Below are 19,212 nucleotides of genomic sequence, written 5' to 3' on the forward strand. Positions count from 1 at the left end.
CAGCTCACATTGTTCATCTAAGGCTTGAACTCCAACTTGGACTTGTCTGATTATTAGCACCCAGCAGTAAAGAGGTTCCATCTGCGTAGCATAAGCAAGATGTTCTGTAGCCCAATTTCTCACCTGCTTTTTCTTCTTGTCACTTATACTCCATGGCTCACATACAGCAAAGAAAAGCTGTTTTTCCTTGCCTGTCCCCATTAAATACTGCACTGTCTTCAGAAATGACTCTATATCCTGGCTTCCAAAGTTCACAAAAGCTCTAAAGTTTCTCTTTTCTTCCCTGACCTGAAACAACTGAGTCCTGACTTTTCTGACTTGAACACACTCTCCAGTCACAACCTTGTGTGATTCTAACTAGACCCCAGAAGACAGCTCCGTTTCTAATTCTGATCTTTGTGTAATCGTTCCTGGATGACTAATCTCCTATTTTCTTATTCCATTTATTGAAATGTTCATATTCCTCACTGGTATCTTAAACCATATATTAACCCAGTCAAAAATAAGTTGGCTGGTCTATAGTTGGCCAAATTGAGTTCCTTTATTTACTTGAAAAGAACTGGGACAGTTTCCTGATTTCAGTCTTTATGCAATTCCTTCAGTTTCCATCATTCTCCAAAAAATATTGGATCACAGGAGCCATCCAACTGAAGATTTTCATGTTCAGATTGTACATCCATAAAGCTGGAATTATAGCTAATTTATTTTGGACAATAAGTCAGTAAATATTTATTGAATGCAGGGTTCATGTAAGGCTTTTGAGTTGACAGTGTGTGAGATAATACTATTTATTTATGGCTTTCACTTATTAGGCACTAAATGTATCTGCCAGTATTGTGTTCAGTCCTATATGCACACTCCCTCATTTGGATAAAATAGAAGACATGGTTTGGATAAGGAAGGAATGCGAAACATTACTGAATGTGCAAGTTGGGAGAGTAAACGTGAAATGAGTTGTGTAGAAAGTAAATGCTGTCAGAATTTAGAGGAAGACATCACTGTGCGCTTTGAAAAGAAGGGTTCCAGCATTTATTAAGCGACTAGTGTTGTTAAGCTACTATTAGTTGCTTGGCACATTATTAACGCTCATAAAAATCTTGCAAGGTCAGTATTAGCTCCATTTTTTTAAAAAAGATTTTATTATTTATTTATTTGAGAGAGAGAGAGAGCGTGCATGAGCACAGGGGGAGGGGCAGAGGGAGAGAGAATCTCAAGCAGACTCCCCGATGAGTGCAGAGCCCGATGTGGGGCTCCATCCCAGGACCCCAAGATCATAACCTGAGCTGAAACCAAAAGTCAGATGCTCAACCGACTGAGCCACCCAGATTACCCTAGCTCCATTTTTAAGTTAGGAAACTGAGGCTCAGCTAGTTTGTCAGTTGTCCAAGGTCACCCCGCTGGACCATAGGGGACCAGAATTCAAGTCCACATCTGCATGATTCCAGAATATCTGTGCTTGCTCCACTCTGTCCTCTTGCCACCTTGGAATTCATGGTGTAGTGGGGGACTCCCATGGGAGAGGCCAGAACCATGCAGGGTCTGGTGGACCCCCGTTTCGTTATGGCCTCTACTAACCACAATTCACGGCTCAGTTCACACAAACAAGTCAACAGCTGAACTGACCAGAATGGCACAGTGGGTCATAGTTGTACTATTCGCAAGCTCCCTGCACACTGTGTTCTGTTTTTGGAGAGCCTTGGGACATCCTTGACCTGGCAAATGACCAACTTTGAGGTGATTTGTTGGATAAATATGAATGTGATAAAAATATTTTCCATGATTATACATTTTGACACTTGAAAGTTTTTCTAGTATTTTAGCATGTGCCCAGGCTATAGAAGAGTCCAAGTAGAGGAATTACCTGGAGGGAAGCTGGCCGTGGATCTGGCAACCTGAGGTACACCTATAGAATTAGTGTAACATCTAACCCTAGGAGAAATAGAAACCTAGAACAAGGCAATTCAGTCTTGTTTTACTTGTGATATTTTAGAAGAGAAACCGATTTCACTTCCCTACTTGTGATGCTGCTTACCTGAGTAGCAGGACGGGATGTCGTTTGAGGCATCAGTCACATATGAGTCAGGATCTGAGCTTGGCCACTTACTAGCTGTGTGATCTTGGCTGCTTAATCGTACATCTTAATCTTTCTGTATCTTCATTCACTCACCTAACCAGCACTTACTGAGCATCTACCACACATCAGGCACACTGTTGGGTGTTAATGACATAGTAGTAAACAGGGCATACATTTCCTACCTTTCCTGTCCCTAGCATGGACACAGATATTAAACAGACTAACAAAAACTACACGAATAGTTTCATTTAGTTACATTAGTTGTGTCATGAAAAAAATCCATGATGCTATGCAAATGTAGAAGAGGGGGCTCTGACTTACTCTGGCATGTCAGTGATGGTTTAGCTGAGACCTGAAAGCTTAGGACTTTGGCATATCAATAAGAGAGTCAGAGGAGAGCATTCTAGGCAGAGACAGCAATAACATGTGCAAAGATCCTGAGGTGGGAAAGGGCTTGAAACTCTAAAGCCATGATTCTCAATAGTAGTCAACATATTGTCTCCTTTTCAACAAATAATTTACATCTCTTTTACTGTTCAAAAATGAAATTCATAGACAATACATATAACCTGCCTTCACACATAATTAAAAAAAACTAGACTGCCATCTAGTGTAATGTAAAGAAGTAAAACTAAAGTAATTTCTCGTTAAACTGTTTATTCCAATATGCATATTCTCAGCATGACTACACTGGAAGCATAATGAAGTCAAAATGTGTTTATATTAAATAATTACTGAGAATGCAACAGCTACAAGTTAGCTGAGCTTTATCAATAACATGTCTTTCTGCATTTGTGTCTATTGTGTTCACAGTGAAGATCATAAGAGCAAATACGTCATCAGCATTATGCAAATAACTGTAAATTATCTTCTACTTTTTCAGACACCTGTTCCTTGATTAACAGATCTCTTGGTTTTCCATTTTATTTCTTTTTCCTACTGGGCCTCTCTCCAGAGAGGTCTTATACTACTGACTAGACGTCTCCTCCCACCCATCGGCAGTGGTGATGTCTTTACCCATGCTAGTGACTGGAGAAAGTTAAGTGGAAATGACTGGGAGGTATCATTCTAAAGATTTCCCCATTGGAACGCATTGGTTTCTATAAATGTCATTAGTACTTTATACCTACTCTGTGGGATCAAATATTTGGGATGCAGTATTACCATTGAGGATTAAAAAAATAACAGTGTTAGAATGTCATCTTTAATCACAAGAAAATTTCATGTTTTTGTTTAAGAGCTTGATGCAAGGGCAGTTTCCCCACTCTGTTTGTCACCCAGATTAATTTTTTATTGTTCTTTGAGGATATAATCCCTGAACGACTTTTTGAAGTTGGAAAATTATTCCCCTTGAGGTTTCCCTGCCACAGAAGACAAAATTTCTAAGGAGTGAATGTAAAGAAAGACAAGATTTAAGGATCAATTCTTATATCAGTCCTAAGGTTCTGTGGTTAATTTGAAAAAGATGGACTTTGTTCCCGAAAATGAGAAAGGGGGGTTGTGAGAAGGATGAGAAGATGCAACACAACCCACCCCCCCCCCCAAAGCAAACACAGGTAGAAAAGGAGTCAGCCACACTCTGGTGGCTGGAAGTCAGTGACAACCCCCTTCAGAGACACAGAAATGGCAGTCGGAGCCGAGAAGAGCTGCATACACCCGAAAGCTAAATCTGAGTCCCTACAGCTCATGCCCCCCACCTGGGAATCAACAAGCCTGAGGAGGCTGGGTCTCAGGACGATTCGAAGCTGGGAGAGAGAAGTAGGGTTCTTGCATTCGCTATTTCTGTGGTTGAAAAGAGCTGTTGGCAGTGAAGATACATTTGGCTGAAAACTTCGGTCACGAATGCAGAATAATAGCGTAGCAGTTGCCAACCAGGAATGCCTTGATGCTAAGCATCTGTGGAACTTCTTAATGTCCTCTTTATCCTGGTTTATTCCTGGAAAAGTTATCTTTATGGGACAGATCAACTTGATTAAAGATAGAGGGTTGGCAGGGCTCCTGTAATAATTGGCTGTTTGATGCTTAAATATTTACAAGTCTTCCCTGTGATGTTGTATTATCTTTGATATTCGGTTGCACAAGGCATAGTCTTTTCATTGCTGTTAAAAATCTGCTGACGTGTATGTTTCTTTCCTCATCCCCTTCCTCCCATCTCCTGAGAGATGAACTCCAGAGAAATGAAGGTAGCTTTCTCTTCTCTCACCCAAGAGCTATGTTGTAAAGTCCAGTTTGAATGTGCTTTGGAACAAGACTTTTCTCTAAAGGTCTGATGTATTGCTTTTTCATAATGTATAGTAACCTGAACGCATTGAAAAGGAATGCTTTTTCTTTTTCTTCACTGTATCATCTTTTATTTTGTAAGGGTTTTTTTTCCCCTTCTATTACAAACTGACTCTTTACATTCAACATGGCTGCAGAGAGAAGCTCTATGTGTTAATGATTTATTACTATATAACAAGTTACCCTAAAACTTAGCAACTTAAAACAACAAAACCTACATGATCGTGGTTTTTCTGGGTCAGGGATTCAGAAGTGGTCTAGCTGGGTGCTTCTGACTCTGGGTCTTCCACGAGGTTGAGTCAAGATGTCAGCAAGGGCTACAGTCCATTTTGTCTTCTTTTTTTTTTTTGCCATGAAAGCTAATATAATTGTTTCTGTAGCTTAAAATATTTTGAAACCCTTAATTGGAGGGTCTGTGTAGTAGATCTGATCAGATTCTTGTGTTGGATTTCAGTCTCTGTCTGGGGTAACGGGGATTGTGCTGGAAATACCACTCAAGGTTAATGCCATCTCAGCATGATATCTTTGTATGGTCCCGGTTCCTATTTTCCACTTCACTTCAAGTATGTACGTTTTGCTCTAGCCAAACTGAACTGCTCTGTGCTCTCAGTATTAGTCAGCTTTTGCTGCATAACAAACCACAAACATCTCAGTAGGATACAATGATAAATATTATTTTTTTCACCACATATCTGTGGAAAACAGGGGCAGTTCTGCTCTGCTGGGGCCCTGGCTGGGAGGGCTAATAGTTTCCTAGAGTATGTAATCCTCATAACAGGGGCAGAAACGAAACAGGGCAACCCAACCACCCAATCCTATTTCAAGCCTCTGTTTGAGTTATTGCCTCTAACATCTCATGGGTCAAAGCAGGTCACATGGCCATGGCCACACCCAACCCCAAGAGGTAAGGAAGAACACGGCCCAAAGCAAGAGAATGGGTGTGTCAGTGTTTCTCAGAGCGATGAGGAAGTGAGACCACTCATTCAGTTTACCACATTCTTCATACGTGTGTTTCCCTTTCCTATTGCCCTCAGTGCCGATTCCCGTTGTGTGCCTTTCTTGTACCTGTTCATGGATTTTCACCTGGTCTTCCCACTCCCTAGAACCTTCTTTCTTCCTCTGTCTCATTCATACTCCAACTTCAAAACTCATCTCAAGAGTCACCTCTGCCAGACCACTCGTTCCTCCCTGTGGTTTGTTTGGCTCGTGTGTTGGTTGTTTCTGCCCTACTCTACTCCAGCTGAACTAGATTGAGTAAACTCTCCCGGAGCACATGTGTCCACCCCAGCAGTTTCTCATTATACTGTCATGGTTGGTGTGCTTGTTTGTCTTCCCACTGGACTGTGAGTTACTTGAATGGGGCTGTGCCTTTCATCTCTACATCCCCCCGCCCCACCGAGAAGCCTGAACAAGAATTGGATCCATGAATAGATGGCTACCTCACTAGTGTGTGAAACGGATCATTTAGCACCCAGGTAGAATATACTTTCTTGAATTGCTTTAATGATTTCACTTCCGTTAATCCTGTCTCACCAGGAAGGCTGCATATTCCCCAAACACCAAACTTACTGTCGATTTTCCTTTTATTTTCCATAATACCTGAAGTGCAATAGTCATTTCGTGAATCATAAGTGATTTATGGTGTTGATTACTACTTGGCTAGTTTTTTTGGCTGCCATTTGTCCTTCACGCTAGAGCCATGAAAAAAAACAGAAGTCTGCCGTGTGGCTATAGGACATCAATCCTAAGACATCCTGTTAATAGCCAGTTACTGCCAACTTGACAATGTCAGCATTTTCTTCAAGTCATTATTGTGTAAATTTAGCCAGGAAAACAGGGTGAGATTTTTAAATAGGAAGGATTTTTCAACTGGGTAGGAAATACATAAATAGAAAATACATTGGACATTTCAGTGCCCAGATTTTAGTGTGTCTAATTTAGATGTCTGTGATCAAAAGATCAACTGACCTCCTGCTTATTATGCCTGTGTGTGTGTGTGTGTTTACTGTATCTATATGTAAATATTGATAGAGAGAGGCAGAGAACTACTTTCTTTTGACTGTAGGAATGTACTTAGTCATTTTCTAAATTTCTGGCCTTGAACATAAACAAGTAAAATGGAAATATAACATGTAATAATTTAGATGAAAACTAAAGCTGTTTATATTAGCTATGGTAAACTATTTTCAGTGACTTTTTTAACATGGCTTTTAAAGTGGTAAATACTTTATATATATAAATAATATATATAAATAAATATATATAAATATATCAAAATGCATTTGTATAGCTGAGTGAAAACATACATAGAAAAGATATATTCATTAACTTTTTTCATTTTCACTGTTTCTAGGTTTAACTAGATATAAGATGTATTCATCTTAATAGTGGATTCTTCATGATTGTTATGAAGGGCTGTTGGCCTTCATGAATTTTTTTTTTTTAAAGATTTTATTTATTTATTTGACAGAGAGAGAGATAGCGAGAGCAGGAACACAAGCAGGGGGAGTGGGAGAGGGAGAAGCAGGCTTCCTGCCTAACAGAGAGCCCGATGCGGGACTCGATCCCAGGACCCCGGGATCATGACCTGAGCCGAAGGCAGACGCTTAACGACTGAGCCACCCAGGCGCCCATGAATTTTTTTAATAGATTTTATTTATTTATTTGACAGAGGGAGACACAGCGAGAGGGAACACAAGCAGGGGGAGTGGGAGAGAGAGAAGCAGGTTCCTGGCTGAGCAGAGAGCCCGATGCAGGGCTCAATCCCAGGACCCTGGGACCATGACCTGAGCCGAAGGCAGACGCTTAACGACTGAGCCACCCAGGCGCTCCCGCATTTTGTTTTAAACTCTGCAGACACGGGCCTCATCCCAAAGCCCTGACACAGCTCTCTTCTTTTCCAAGAGTCGAGAGCATCATATCACTTTTCATTTCTGCAAGGAATGAAAACTAGACCAAGCTCTAATTTAAATATCATCAACTGGTTGAATATTCATGCCAAATCTGAAATGTTCATTTTTGAAGCCATAGAAATTGGCTCATTTTTCTGTTAACTTTGAATTAGTAATAGTTTTCCTAACGGTCCATGCTGGAAATAATACAATGGCATTGAAGGGGGACCAGTCAAAACTTGGGAGGTGAAGCTGGTCAATGGGCGTTTGGTCTGATACTCTTATTATGTGCCCATAAGATCATAGTATCAGTTTGCAAAACTGTGTGGACAAAAATCCAGGATTCCTGGTGCCAAATGTAATCCCTGTTCGTTTTTGCCAGGTACCTGCATGTGTGAACAGCCTGCAGACGCCTACATGGGGTTGGTGTGCATGATGAAGGGCGCTCCTCCTCATCCTCTCTTTTCCCTTCTTCCTTTACAGCCCCCATGCTGCCCCTTCACCTCCCTCCTCCCAGCTGCACTTCTTTCCCCTCTCTCACTGCCCAGACATCAGCGTGTCTAATTTAGATGTGTGTGGTCAAAAGACCAAAGGACCTCCTGCCAATATTACCATGTCTCAAACTGATAGAAAAACCTAAAGTGCAAAATATCTTGTCTTGATCTTGATCTCGTAGTGGTTCCTTTGACCACTGGACAGCCCTACTTAATGCTTTGACATGTTTTCCTCTGGCTTTTCTGTGGGACTAGCTCAGTGTTTATTGGTGGAGTTGAGCTCTGCGGGATTTTTCAGTCCACTTTACCAATTGTATTGCTTTGCAGCACCCAGCAGGGGCAGATCCATGTTTTAAGGAGCCTGAGGCTTCAGCACTTTGGACTTCCTCTTTGAGAAAAAGAGGGTGAAGTTACAAAAAAAAAAAAAAAAATTGGTAGATGGTATTGGAGGGGTTCTGTGCACACGAGGGGAAAGGGTGGTATCCAAACTCCTTTGGCCAGCCAGAAGACCGGCTTCTTATTCTACCACTCCCAAACCTGCTGCAGCCAAAGTCCTGCCAAACCTCTTGGCATTCCCCAGGCACGCCCAGTTCGCTTTCATCTGCAGTTCTCTGTACACGTACTTGCATCTGCCCTTCTTTGGGTGGCTAACGCCTGCTCTCCAAGACTTAGCTTCAAGGGTCAGCTCTATTGGAGAGCCTCCTGTGATTCCCCACAGATGCCTCAATTCTGTGCTTTCATATTTGTTGTAGCTCTTCTCAGACTGCATAATGGCTCTCCATTTGTCCCTTTCCCTGCTACGGGGTGACCCACTACAGGCAGGAAGGGCGCCTCTGACTCTGAATACTCAGAGCCTGATACTGGGACTGGACGAGGCAGTTGGCTTCCAGTCAGCGCTTCTCCCTCCTTTAGCTGTGCATCACTGCCTTTCTGGGCTCCCATGTCCCCCTGCTCCTGGGAAGGTTCAGCCAATGGGAGGCTTTAAGAAGGATTAGAGGGTTTGAACAGGGGAGAAGTCAGGATATTTCTCCCCTCACCCAATCCCTGGCTCCCCTGCAATTCTGGTTGTGGTGACAACCCTTACAAGGCTCCTGCTTCCACTGGAAATCTCTCCCTCTGCTTCTAGATCCTACCAGAAGGTTCTAGGCTCTGGGCTCCAGTCACACCATTCCTTTCCATTGTCCCTATGCTCCTCAAGATGAGAGTGACTTCCTGCTTTGCTAATTTATCAGTGGCCTCCTCATCTTTAATTGGCTTCTCAGTCCTTCCATCACCCATGTAAACAAGTCCCTGGATTAAATTCTCTTTGCCTGAACAATCTAGAGTGCTTTATCTTTCCCTGACTGAGTCCTGAATTATACTGTCATAGTGGATGGGCAGTTATTTTATAAAAACGACAATAAGAAGGGAAACTCTTGGCAATTGTTTGCAAAGTTTGTTTACATTGAAAACAATCATGTATTTTCCAATCTTTGTCCTCTTAACCGAGACCTTAGCCAAAACATGGAGTCCCACATGCTGGTACTAATGCTACAGGCCCAAAATGTAAAAATAGCAGACTCTGGAAATTGCACGAAGTATTTAGTGAATTACGTCCAATTAATCTGCCACCTTGTAGCTAGGTATCTGTCCAGTACTTCGCTTCTAGTAGGCATTCAAACATATTTTGAGTGGGAAGCAGACTGTGCTTGCCATGCATTGTCAGCATTTCCTAGGTAACAGACAGTATAATAACATAGCTGAAGCTCTGTCTCACTGTTTCTATGACTTTTTGGTGCAGTTACAATGAAAGCATTGCCCGGGCTTTGCATATGTGCCTGGGCATAAATCCTGGGAGTTGCTCAAAATGTCTGGGATCAAGAGACTCACCGCGGTCCACGGAGTAGCATGAGGCTCCAGTGTGGAGTGCTTGGTGTGGTCAGAGGGCAGAGAAATGAGTAAAACTTCTCTATTCAGAGACCAACAGGCCAAAGAAGGTAGGAAATGGACAACCAAGTGCCAGATCCTAGACATGTAGTCAGTGGGAGCCGGAGAGAGCCACTAAACATCAACCCTGAATCTTGCTCAGAGCAGAGGACAAAAATGCCAACTGAGGGAAGTAGGCTGAGGAAATGTGATAACCACAGGGCTGATTGCTGAGCACGGGGCCAGAGCAAATGTGCAGACTGACTCGGCAGGTAGCTCAGGAAGCCTCGACTGCAAAGAACAAGACAAGAAGTGCAGCCTGCTCACTTGGCATGAAAAGGCAGGGAGGACAGTGGTTCAGCGTCTGGACTTCGGCACCATCCTGACGGGGTTGAAATCTTGGCTCTACTACTTCCTAGCTAAGGGCAGCCCCCTTGGGGGTTAATAGTAGTGCCCGCCCTCTTGGTTCTTGTGAAACCTAAATGAGCTCACACATGTCAAGCATCTAGCGTGCAGAATCTACTGAGTTCATTTATAGGCTTAGCTGATAAACTGGCCACATTCTTGGTTTGTCAAAGTCTGCAGCTGAACTTAGTATTTCATTCATTCATTCATCTGTTTGACACGTATTTCTTGAGTGCCTTAAGTATGTGCCTGGAGCTGGGAATATAAATGGACAGGTCTCTGCCTTTGTAGACCAGTAAAAGAAAATATTGGAGGTTCAGTGTTAGGTTCGTGGTAAGGGAGAATCAGGTAGCCCTGAAATGGTTTCTAATGAGACACTTAAAAAAGAATGAGTATGACAAAGGTACCTCTCTGATGGGGGATGTTGATGATGCATGTGTAGGGGCGGAAGGTATATGGGAAATCTCTGTACTTACCATTCAGTATTGCTGTGAACCTAGAATCCCTTGCAAAAAAAATAAATTTATTAAAATATTTTTAAAAGAAAGAACAGATGAATGGAGAGATAATAATAATCTCTGATTATCCTAAATATTTTTGGTAACTCAAAAAAAAAAAACTAAAGATATTTTAATCTTATTTAAAATCATATTTTTGGAAAACTAGATCTTCATTTATATCAGCTATGCTCAGTTTTTAGAAATGGCGGAAACTGAAACTTAATTGTGATCAATTATATTCATCTCTAAGAAACACGAGCAGCTGAGACTGCCACGTGAGGAACTTGTTAGAAAAGGCAGTGTTCCCACAAGCTAGGCACGTGAAAGTAAAAAGCAAAGCTCCAGGGTAAGGAATTTTGTTTGTTGATCCTTCAAAGGTCAGGCTTGCTTTTAAGAGTCAGCAGCATGTTGGTGTAGACATGTAGTCATTCAGTTAGGCTTCTAGAACTTACTGGGCCACCTACTATGTGTGAGGTTTGGCTTGGATCCGACACTAACAATGAAGAAGACATGATCCCCGCAGTCAGCAGGCTCGTAGTCTTAGGCTAAGTGAGCATGAGGACAAACAATGCAGTGGGGTAGGTGCAAGAGGAGGCAAGGACAATATGGAATCAGAGAATTCATTCATTCATTCAGTAAGTAGGTAAGTAAGTAAGTATAAGTTTCATACTATGTGGAAGACACCCTAGCCGTGTCAGGGATACAGCCATGAATCAGATCGATAATTCCTGTCCTCTTGAATCCAGTAGGCTTCTGCTCATTATGGTTGCAGAGAAGCCTTGAGCTGGGTCTTGAAGAATAAGTATTTATGGAGACAGCCAATGTGAAACGGGTGTTCCAGAAGGAGGGGCATCCTGTGCACTCAGGAGTCCCAATGCCTTTGTGGCGGGAATGCAGGCACTTGGCTCCAGGGACTCCATCTCAACAACAAATGGCTCCCACCTTCAGCCCTCACAAAGAGATTGTTGAGAGAAGCCCTTAGTATGAGTAATGACAGCGTTTTGTCTGTAAAGAAGGACTATGCCCAGATTCCACTGCCGCTGACATCTCATAAATGGGGGGACATTTCAGGACATTTCACTTCTTTCCTTTTAATCATGGCTTACAGGCTTATCAAAAGTATATGCAGGTCTATGCACACCTGGGTGGCTCAGTCAGTTAAGCGTCTGCCTTCGGCTCAGGTCATGATCCCAGGGTCCTGGGATCAAGCTCCGCATCGGGCTCCCTGCTCAGCGGGAAGCCTGCTTCTCCCTCTCCCACTCCCCCTGCTTGTGTTCCCTCTCTCTCTGTCAAAAAATAAATAAAATCTAAAAAAAAAAAAAAGTATATGCAGATCTATTTTTAGAGCTCTGAGGTCTCTAAGCTTACCTTTTAATTTCAGTCCTCATCTTAAGTCCTTAATTATTGATTTTTAACATGATTTTTTCATTCCAAGAAGAAGATTTACAACCAAACTCAGTTGTCATGGACATGAATGTTCCTGCAGTCTCAGAACCATAAGTGAACACGTGGACAGATATTAATCTATTAGCCTCCGTGTACCTGGAATAGATCTTCATTTCAAGGATAATAAAATCTAAAATTCTCTGTTAATATAATTACATCCTTAGAATTTTTTCAAGACATTTTGAGGGGCTGGAATATTTTTGTGAGACTCTTCCTCTCTTACTTTGATTTGTAGTGCAGGTAATATCAAATGCCACTTGTTTTTCTCTACATAACTAGAAAATTAAAACAACCAGAATCCCTACTCCCCAATCTTCCCCACCTTTTACTTTCTTAATGAAGAAGCAACGGGTAAGTCAAGAAATTCTTATCAGAGAGTTTTTCCTAATACTTTCCTGCATGTCCTATTCAGCCTCATCAACTGCATCTCCCACTTTAGAGAATCACTGAGAAGCCATGTTGGTAATGTTGATCCTTGAGTACCATAAGGTCGTGGGAGGCCTCTGAGTCACCACACACTTAATCATGAGCAGCCTGCCATTAGTCATCTGTGTATTTTATTGTGTTCTAATTCTTTAAAAATTAGTGGCTCCCTGTGGGGAAAGTGACTCTCATTCAAACAGAAGAGGAGGCAGTTTCTGCTAAATTCCCAGATGCCTGGTGGAGTATATTTGCAACTGAGAGAACACCTACCAGCTGAAAAGTACTTATTCTAATTAGCTACTAAACTAATAGCTAAACTGGTAGCTAATTGGGTAATATCCAGTAGATGTACCCAAGGTGCTTTTCTGTCTGGACAACTTGATGAGCAATTGAGCATTACGTGTTGGTTAGTCTGAGTATGTTGTGTGCTTTTTAAACTCAGACGAAATTGTATTTTTACTCTTGAGAAATTACTGTCTTCCTTATGGGTTCCTAAGACAAGAGTCAGACCCAAAACAGGAGGCCATCAGAGGCTCAGTGGTCAGTGTCCTTCTCTCTCCCTAAAGTCCTGGTCTCTTGTGAGCTCAGAAAATCCTCCGGAGGCCACGTGCAATAGGCATGGGTGTTGGGGAAGCATAGCAGGGGTGGGGCAGCCCTGAGGACCACTAACAAAGAAGGAGGACTTTTTCAAAGGTGCCAGATATACCTTGGCCCCAAAAGGAGGTCCCAAGGAACACAACAGCTACCAGCGTTCATATCAAGGGACAGTGGTGATGTGTGCCGTGTAGAAAAAAGTGCCAGTGGCTCCCCAATCTTCTTTATTTTTTTTTTTTCCCCAACTATTCCCAGAGCAAATACTACATGAACACCTTTCTTTCTGGAAGTTATAAACAAGATGTGAAAAGTGATTGTTTTCAAGGGCTGGAGTCCTGGCTCGTTGAGTCTCTTCATTTGTCTGTCGTGAATACGCACCGCCTTTAGGAAAAGGGAAAAGTTATTTGTCACTTTAAACATTTTAAATCACTGGCATGCCTGCCACCTCTCAAATTGGTTATTGTCATTTATTTATGTTTCCTTCCAGGCTTCTCCAATTCACACATAATTTCTTTGTAAGTGTAATCACATGCATATGCAATGCTGCATTCTGCTACTTCAAAGCATTGTTGTACATGAAAAACAGGCAGCAGAGACCTTCTGTGGTGTGAGCCGGGGTAACGCCCCCCTCCCGCCCCCCAGCTGATGCAACTCTCTCTGGGACGGGTGGGCCTCAGTATAGCATGTTCTCACCTGTCCGGCAATCTTGTGATAGGAGCTGTTTGGATGACGAGGTGGCAGAGTATATGTTTCTTTGGGGTTTTTTTGTTTTTTGTTTTTTTTGCCTGAAAACGTATAGTTTGTTAATAGCACTGTAAATTATTTGGAATAAGGAATCTGCTCAGTGGAAAAGAAACATGAATAGGTTTAGATTTTTATGGGGCTGAATCAGCCAAATCAAACACAGGCTTTCCTGGAGCTTCCAAGTTTTTAATGGAAACTCATGCTCTTCAGAACTTTGCTGCCTAATTATAATTCATGCCTTTTGCAGATACGTTACAGGGTGGACCAAAAGGAAAATGTTAGACATGTTCACTTGTGATTTCTGTTGTGTGACCGTGGAGTGCCAGCTGCATATGTCGAACGGCCTGGTGCGTGTAAAGACACGGGGCCAGATCCTGGCAGGCTGAACCCCTTCAGTAGGAAGGTGGATAGACTTACAGTACTGCAAATACGGACAGCATGCTCAGCTACAGAACCAGCCTTCTATATGTGCTGGTACATAATTCACAGTGTCAGAATTTAATTTAAAAGTCCCCTGGGAACCATAACCCCAAACCAACCCACATCTTTATCTTTATAAGAGAGGTCTTTTTGAAAGATTTTGCTTAGATTTTATTTTAAAGACTTTTTCTTTCTTTCCTTTTTTTTGTTTTTTTTAAACAGGTCTAACTGGTGTCAAGGGAGAAAAAGGAAATCCAGGCATTGGAACCCAAGGTCCAAGAGGCCCCCCTGGACCAGCAGGTAAATCTTCCTACCTAATAGGAAACTGCAAGATGGAAATCCTAACACTTTTTATTTACTTGACATCACCGGTGAGGAAAATGGCCGTATTACATCCACAGGACATTGTATCTGACGGCAAAGGCTGAGTTTCTCACTCATTTTCTTGGAAAGCCAGTTTGTTAAGTGAAGATCCTCCCAGTACAGAAGCCTTAAAGGCTTCTAGCGTATTCTGGGGTCCTATTGGCTTCATGAGTTAGGCTGTGCTAGGCTAGGCTATAGTAACAAATAATCCCAAATGCTTAGTAGATTGACACAATCAGGGTTTATTTTATACTACCCCAAAGTTTGATGTGGGTAAGGTGGCCTTTCCCCCATGCTGGAAAAAAAGGCCTCCAGGAGAAAGATAAAGGAGGCACATCAACCTTCACCCTCCTAAATGGACAACGACGTACATCGCAGTGATGCATATTTCACTGGCTGGAACTAGCCAGTCTCCGTTGAGCCACATGGGAGGCTCCAAACACAGAGGGACACATGGATGTTTGATAAACACTCATAGTTTCTGCCACCATGGCCTTCTTACTGGATGAATTTCGTGTCAGTTTTGAGTTTTGTATTGCTTTGTGTTTTTACAAAGGTCTCCAGACTATGATCCTCATTATTAGACTTGTAAGTTTGCAGTCCTGTTGGACATTTATAATCTGGTTGTAGCCACATCAAGTCGAATACTTTATACATTTTTTCTTTCCAACCTAATAGTGATTTTGGGAAGTACTTTTCCTGGGAGGGATTCCTAATGGAAAAGATTCACTTTGAGCACAAATGCTCCTATCTATCCTTAGAGCTTCTATGAGAGGCTGATCTAGCATCACGTGTTATACAGAAAGGATGGTTGGTGAGAGTTGACTGAATGGGACTGAACCTACTTAGAGCTGCAACACTTTTCAAATATAAGGTGATACTTGTTCCTCATTTTCATTTAGAACTAGAGTTGAAGGGTTCATTCCAACTAGAGTTGAAGAATCTCATTTTTAGTTGAAGAATGCCTTTTAAACACTATTGGATCTAGACCTCAAAGCAAACATAAAAACACCCAGCCTGATAGACTTCCAAAAATCACAAAAATTTTAAGCTCCCTCCTATTTTCACTCAATCTAAGTTCTCCATTGATATAAGGTAGCCTAAAGACATTTTGGATTAGTATTTTAGGTCTGACTTCAGACTTTGCCTTTTTCTCCTGTAGGATAATTTCTTTCACACTCAGGCTAATGTATTTCAATTACCCAGGGCCATAAAGCAGTACAGATTATGAGGCTGAGATTGAGTGGGTGTGAGTGTGTGCGTGTGTGCCCCCGCGTGTGCTTGTCTGCCCATATGCTGCATTCATAAGGACTGCATTGGGAAACAGGAGCTCCATAAAGAAAGCCAGGTTGACAGTGGTATGTATTTTTCCCTTTAATATCCAAGAGGAGACAGCAAAGAATACATTTTGCTTTCCAGTATCCTGAACTGATTGAAAGTATTCTCCAGGAGAATGTATGATTACAATATGATCCTCTGTCCAGCAAGTCCAGTTTAGGAACAAAAACTCAATGAGCAGAGAGAGGTATCTTATCCTAATTGTTAAGATGTGTGAGGTGGCTTCTCTTAAGAGACTACCAAGAGTTTCCTTCTTACCATCCACTCTGTGATGGTCAAAGACCAACTGTTTTCCTTTGTGGGTGCTTCTTAGGACCTTCAGGGGAGAGTCGGCCAGGAAGCCCCGGGCCCCCCGGCTCTCCTGGGCCCAGGGGTCCACCTGGTCACCTGGGGGTGCCTGGACCACAAGGTCCTTCTGGCCAGCCTGGATACTGCGACCCCTCTTCGTGTTCTGCCTACGGGGTAGGAGGTAAGTGCCTCTCGTGGGCTTTGAACAATGTTTTGCTACAATTAGAACTATAATGATGAGGGTGCAGTGAGCAGTAGACCAATTATGGGAGGGAAGCTGAACTTGAATGCCTCATTACCTTAAATTATCCAGAGACCTCTTCTGTAAAGTGCAAATTACTATCAAGGCTACCCCTTGAAAAACCTTAAGAGGAAAATGAAAATAACAACACAACTAAATCTTCCTTGTTTATAAATGGCAGTCCACACTAACTTGACCTCCGACCTCATATTTGGTCATTGGGGGACATGTTTGAACTTTCTGTGGGGGCCCTAATTCTGTGTTACTGCTGTGGTGTGGTCGTGATGCCTGTCATATTTTACTCTTGTTTTGGAAAAGCCTCAAACTTACGACTTCCCCTTAATGCGGAGGGCTCCCTAGATTCTTTTGGGTGACATTCTGCCCACCACATGCCCACCATTTTTGGTGACCAAAGATAGTCTTAAGAAGAAACAAGAGTGACCATGCCTGTCCCTGCCTCATTACTAACTCCTGGCCTGAGATTGTGAAAGATAATGCTTCCTAAAAACATCTGCAGCCTGCATGTCCGCGAGTTGTGCAATGGGACATTTTCTGACATAGTCACTCTTGGAAGCATCAAGAGAGATGTTCAGAGACTGCTTTGGGGCAATAAACTTCTTAGTCAAAGAATTTAAGTGTTCTGCTTTAGGAGAAATTTAACCTTATTTGCCAGAGGAACTGGTCAGAGTTTTGCTGATGTGTTTTTCTCTGTTCATCTCTTCCCTCCCTGTTCTCTCAAATCTCCCTGTCCCTTATTAAGATCTGATTCCTTACAATGATTACCAGCACTGAGGTGGAGCTCCTCCACTCTGATTCCATTGGCCTGGGCAATTGGCTACGGATCCAGAACTGTCCTGTTGACCACCCCCCCCGCCCCCAGCCCCTGCCCCTAACCATGGGCACTCCGCTTCCCTGCCTCACCTGCTTCCCTACCTGCCCACTGTCACGTCTCTTGCCCTCCCCGCTCCCGACACATACACTGAGAATACTGGAAATTAACCAAATCACAAGTGTCCGTTGTAATAGAAACTGACTGCTCTGTATCAGCCTGGATGTCAGTATATGACTGTGTACCAAGAATTTATCCCCAACTTTTCTGTGTGAAGGCTCGGTAATAGCTGTCTAAATGTGCCTTCTCCTCTTTCCTGTCCCCACACAAGATTGACGGGCACCTTTCTCCCTGACCATCCTCCTCTCCATCCTCCTCTGATGCCCTCCCTTCCTGACTGTCCCCCTGGTGATGGGTTTCTAACATGAGATCAGTTTTAAACATTTATTTTTCTGTTAAAATTCTGCTGAGATTCAGGGTTCCTTTTGTAAATAAAACACATACTATTTAAGCAGTTGGCCGTGATTCTAATTTTCTAACCATTTCTGTAACGGATCTGTCCCTTCTTTGCTAACCATCTGAAACCTCGCGGGGAAGGTGCAAGCGGCATGGTGGTCAAGCAAGCTACTGCTTTCCACCCAAGCAGGCTTTCTCTCTCGTGTATTGACCAAATCTGTGTCTCTTATGGACCTGTGTGAGGGGAGAATATCAATTTACAGTTCCTGGTCCTATCAAGTCCCCACCCCACTCTTCCTCTCTAGCTCCCCATCCCGATCAACCGGAATTCACTCCTGTCCAAGATGAGCTAGAAGCCATGGAACTGTGGGGCTCGGGCATCTGATCGCCTCAGGACAAATTCGAAGACCAACTGCAAGAACTCTTAGAGAAACTTATTCAAGAAGAATGTCATTATGTGGTTTGTATGCTACCTTTGGGGGGCTTATCTCAGCAGCCTAAATCTCCTTGGACATTGCTAATATTGGCATTATTAGCAAAAAAATTATATTTTAAAAAATCCCCTTAATCTATGATGCCACAGGATTTATTTTTCTTTGTTATTTTAATGGCGTGCCAGATGATTTGTTTTTCCAGAGAAGAGTGCTCAAAGGAAAATTGGCACACACAAAAAAATTGAACTCTGGAATCTTTTCTGTGTTAGATGATCTCAAGTCCTAAAGTGCATCAAGACAGCTTGATTGTATTCAAAGGAAATGGGGCCCTCGCAGAATAAGAATTTAAAGAGATTCAAAGATTATGCCATTTATCCCTATCTCCTCTGGCCTTGCTGAAAAGAAAGAGGGATATTATTGGAGAAACTACCTCTTGATTAACTGATCTGCCCAGCTCTGAGATCACGTGGTACCTCATTTCACTGGTGTCTAAGAATATGTATCAGAATATAACCTTTCTGAATTTGGTGATTTTAAAAATAGATTTAGTTTTTTCAATGGTTTGACATGTAAAACAGTGACTTTCCACCAGTTCTGATGCGAAGAGATCCAATTTTGATGAACGACTTATCCAGCAGTATTCCAAGGCTTGCCCTCTTTATCTACATGGATTCCTTTGTACATGCAGATAAGTTTTTGCAAACCCATTTCCATTCTCTTTTATAAGCAAATAAAAATTTAAAACAACGTATGTGGATTCTTTTTACTGCATTTCTAAATGTCACCTTAAACTTCTATAGTCTTAGCTGAGTTTTAACCAGAAAAACAACAGTTGGCTTCCTTTAGACAGGCATTCAAATTTTCATTCATTCATTCATTTACTCATTCATCCTGTGTAGTAAGAAGCTTAACAGAAGAAACAGTTGATTTGGGCCTAAGAGACTGGTAGAATTTTTTTTTTCTAAGATTTTGTTTTATTTATTTGAGAGAAAGAGTGAGAGAAGGAGCAGGGGGAGGGGCAGAGGGAGAAGGAGAAGCAGACTCCCGGCTGAGCAGGGAGCCTGATGTGGGGCTCGATCCTGGGACT

The 19,212-nt window shown here is 42.3% G+C and overlaps 1 protein-coding gene across 1 annotated transcript in view; it reads left to right on the top strand.

Moving 5' to 3' along the window:
- The window catches only part of COL14A1 (collagen type XIV alpha 1 chain), a 209,517-nt gene extending 190,666 nt beyond the window's left edge, over positions 1 to 18,851 (top strand). Inside the window, exons 46-48 of the mRNA XM_032415699.1 lie at positions 14,399 to 14,476; positions 16,191 to 16,346; positions 17,997 to 18,851. Of these exons, the coding sequence (XP_032271590.1) occupies positions 14,399 to 14,476; positions 16,191 to 16,346; positions 17,997 to 18,076 (314 nt within the window). The 3' untranslated portion in view covers positions 18,077 to 18,851. The remainder of the gene's footprint in view (positions 1 to 14,398; positions 14,477 to 16,190; positions 16,347 to 17,996) is intronic.
- Positions 18,852 to 19,212: the final 361 nt, after the last annotated feature.

Source organism: Phoca vitulina, unplaced genomic scaffold (assembly GCF_004348235.1).
Source record: "Phoca vitulina isolate PV1807 unplaced genomic scaffold, GSC_HSeal_1.0 scaffold18, whole genome shotgun sequence".
In the NCBI taxonomy this organism is placed as follows: Eukaryota; Metazoa; Chordata; class Mammalia; order Carnivora; family Phocidae; genus Phoca; species Phoca vitulina.